Below are 3875 nucleotides of genomic sequence, written 5' to 3' on the forward strand. Positions count from 1 at the left end.
CCCCTCACTGTATGGTGCACAGATGATGCGTAGTATGAAGAACCTCAACTTATGACCTGCCATGCCCTCGTCACGACTCAACGCAGGTGTCTGAAAAGGATCCAAACGGCGGAAAGCTTCATAGAAAACTTTCCGGGGATTTTCCGAAAGTTTGGGAAAGTTTCCACAATTGGCAAGGAAAGGATATTCGTGCAATTTAGAGCAAATGCGTGGACCCAATTCATTCTTGCAAGCCTCCGCGGGGATCATATTGAGCTTTCTGTTTGCTGAATCAACTACTACGAAATTTGCCGCGGGTCGTCTTCGCCATATCTACGAGTGAATGCATATACCGGCGACCGTCAACAGCGTCTCGTTCTACTGCTCCTTTATGCTGCATCATGACACCAGTGGTGCCGCGTTGCATATGATGGGACTCTACATGATCGTATTCCATCCCTAACTTAGATTTGGATAACTACTCCATCTGGAGTCTGTAGACTTCCTTTGGAAAAGCCAGGAAGTGGGAACGGCTGTAAGACTAGTTGGTACTGCTCAGAGTGACCCAGACGTGGTCACAGTTACTCAACAAGCTCAATCCGATGTTGTTGACGGACCTGATGTTACTTTATCATCAATAGAAGAAGAAGCTCCGCTAGAGTTGTCGACTATTGTGCCTCCACGAGACAAGGCTGGTCTCATAGATGCAAGAGGTCTCGGAGATGCTGATGACTTATTGAGTGGGTTGTCTCCGACTCGGAGACTCCGAGTGAACTACAGAACCACCTGGAGGGTTATTCAAAAATTTTAAAGATACTCGGTCGGTTCTCTCCTTCCTACATGAGTGTGAACGCACTCCTTCGTGGGATATTGGTTATGGCCCAACAAGGATATTCCAGTTATCGCAAAGCTGCTCGGCGAGCTGGATGTATTCGATCTGAGTTGGTGGAACGTTTTCTTTCTATAGAGTCCAATCGTATATTGATTGATCGATCGAGGAGGCTCAGTTGGGATACTAAACGCGAGACCCTCGATCAGCTCAATTTAAGGTTTGATTATATGCGAGTGCCAGTTGATTCACAACTACGTGTGCCTTTGACTACAGACGACGTATGTGATCCACTCTTCGGTAGTTTCCCTTATGATATTTGTGAAGATATTTTGCATCGTCATGGTAACGTACCATCACTAGAGCAACTGATTCAATCAGTCTGATTGAATATGGTAGGCGTCATAATGCGGTACTGGTTCGGCGTGCTGCTATAACCGGACGATTGTCCCGTCAAGCCGCTGTTGATGTTATGGATAGCGACCCAGTGGTTACGACGCCTGCTGATTCGGCGATGAATACTAGTGAGGCTGCTCATAATTGTCGACTGTTCATGATCAACCTGAGTTATGATGTTAGTAAGAAGCACGTCCTTGATGCACTCAAGACTATTCTGAAGCTTTCTGGGGTATCCCCTGTGTCTATTCGCCTATTTCGTGACCGTATCGTCCTGGTCGTAATCGCGGTATTGATATCTGGGACTTTCGTGATGCTTCTAGAGATACTAATGCTCAATCTTCTACACTTTCAGTCTCAAATTCAGCAAATGAAAGAACAAACTAGGAAAATGGAATATGATTTTAGTCGGACGGAAGGAGATTTTCCCCGAATGAAAATTCAAATTCAAAAGGAAAGTTGTATTTTCGTAGACTACCCGGAAATGAAAGTTCAAATGCGAGAATGAAATTTATGACTTCGGAAACACAAGTTCAAATTCGTTAAACACAAGACCAACTTCGACCAGTGAGAGCTTATTTTCATCACGTCTCGAAAGCACTATCCACACTACACAAGTTGTGCAAAGCGTACTTGCGGTACTCCCATTGTGCACAGTTATCGCGCCCTCTAGATGAGGGCTGCAATGCTCGAGGAGAGTGCGACCACCTCCCGGTACCTATGAGAGAACGCATGCAATCCACCACCACAATGATCACGGTGCGGGAAGTGCTTACTTCGCTGAACCTGCGATGGCGCGGAACTCATCGGGGGAGTCACTACGCCAGATGAACCTAATAACACTCTTGGAATCAAGCAGATACTAGAACTACACGAACGATCAACGCAGTTAGTTCAGTGCCAGCCCTAGATTGACCGTGATCTCGCACTATATGATACTCAAAGGCATATGAGAGATAGATATTCCTTTCAGAGATAGACGATTCTTAGCGTCAGTTGCTTCCGACTCTGCACCACTGCAGCAATCCGTCAGAGCATCTCTATAATTAACACCAATCTGCGCGAGAGTCGTCACCTTCCCCATATGGCAAGTATAGTCACAGTAGAAGGACAGTGATAGCGTAAGCCTACACTTTTCCACTCTTATCTGATGCCCCACTGCACATGCAGCCTGATGATACGCTGGTAATGTCAGAGTCGTCTGGGAGATCGAGTTTCCGGGGTGGCACACATTCCAAACTACCCGTCGTAGTCGTTGATGGTGGACCTGATAGCTCTAACCTATGCAACGGCTAACTACACAGGAATAGCTTACCGATGAGAGAAAGGAGTGGTAGCCCATCCATGTCATCCTGCTCAGTTAAGGAGTGCTCAGAAATACTGACAGCCTCGGCACCGTCTCTGAGAATGTTCTGCTCGAAGAATTGGCATTTCGCGTTAGCAACGAAGATTCTCGCGCTGTAGTTCGCACGAAATATAAGCGCAGCCTCGAGCTGTCATACTGTGGATGAAATCGATCAATCGCTCTAGACGACAACTCCGAAGGCGTTTTTGACCGACGAATCTCGAGCATGCTTCACTCTTACTGTTGCAACTTCGGCTCGCTTATGGGACTCGGACCAACACCGGCTTGGAAAACGTCACCTGGGGAGGTGAGTAGCACTGTCACCCAGTTCCCGCAAGATATGCTCTCGATGGGGACCTAGACACAGCGAAACGAATCAAGTTCAGTTTTTGCACGCCGTCCTATTACCGTGCTCTGCAATAGGTTCCATCCGCCGTCCAGCGACACCCGATCACCGGTACCTATCACAAGAGGAATGAAATGCGTTGCTGATCTCAAAGTGATAGTATGAGGTTAGTACCTAGCTCGCCATGCTGATTATTCCCAGTAGACGCCAGTTGATTCGGGCTCTCGACTTCGAACCCAGGTATGAGCGAAGCCTGATGATACTTGTTTGACCTTGAAGGTTGGCGATATCGATACCATCACTGGCTCTTGAACGCTCTCAGCATGCGATGATGGTATCCCTAGCTGACCATATCTGCATCCAGCACAAAGACTAGAAGTTTCGCTCGAACACAGCTCCTCTATTCACTTGATGGAGGATGCGAAGTCCGAATGACCCATGGGATGAGCGGAAAATTAGGTTCCCCAGTATCAAGCTATCACTTTGCGCAATTTTCAAGAAGCAAATAAGTAGCACAATTGATGTATGAGGGTCAGAGTAGGCACGGTTATGGGGTAAATACACTCTGTGTCCGGCCGAACTCCAGTTCGTCATCTCGCAGGCATGATTTACGAATGCTCAATCGGATGGCATAGTGCTGAGGAAGTCACCTCACGAAGCATACCTGTTATCTCCCCACGCCCAAAGCTCTCCATTGACCGTAACGGCGAATGAGCAGAAATACCCGCATGCAATGGACTCTATGGGCTCCACGGGCATACAAGCAACAGGAGCAAGCTCGGAATCAATCGAGCCTTCAGAAATCGATCGGCCCAGCTGACACTGCAACGACGAGCTCCATAGACTACTAACATTCGTATTGTACTTACATGCTCATTGCTACCAGTAGAATATAGCCTCCATCTTCCGACAGTACGAGGGTGTGCTCAGCACCACAGGCAACAGATTTAATTCCGAATGATGTGGTATGAATTTTGCTG

General features: G+C 47.4%; 1 protein-coding gene across 1 annotated transcript; it reads right to left on the minus strand.

Moving 5' to 3' along the window:
• Nucleotides 1-3550: 3550 nt before the first annotated feature.
• Nucleotides 3551-3717, minus strand: Pmar_PMAR015036 (hypothetical protein; the record flags this gene model as incomplete). The annotated part of the gene is made up of 1 exon (XM_002781029.1): nucleotides 3551-3717. A coding segment is annotated over one exon (167 nt), but the record flags the coding sequence as incomplete, so codon positions are not given.
• Between the last annotated feature and the right edge of the window lie 158 nt (nucleotides 3718-3875).

Source organism: Perkinsus marinus (genome assembly GCF_000006405.1).
Source record: "Perkinsus marinus ATCC 50983 genomic scaffold scf_1104296943660, whole genome shotgun sequence".
Taxonomy (NCBI): domain Eukaryota; phylum Perkinsozoa; order Perkinsida; family Perkinsidae; genus Perkinsus; species Perkinsus marinus.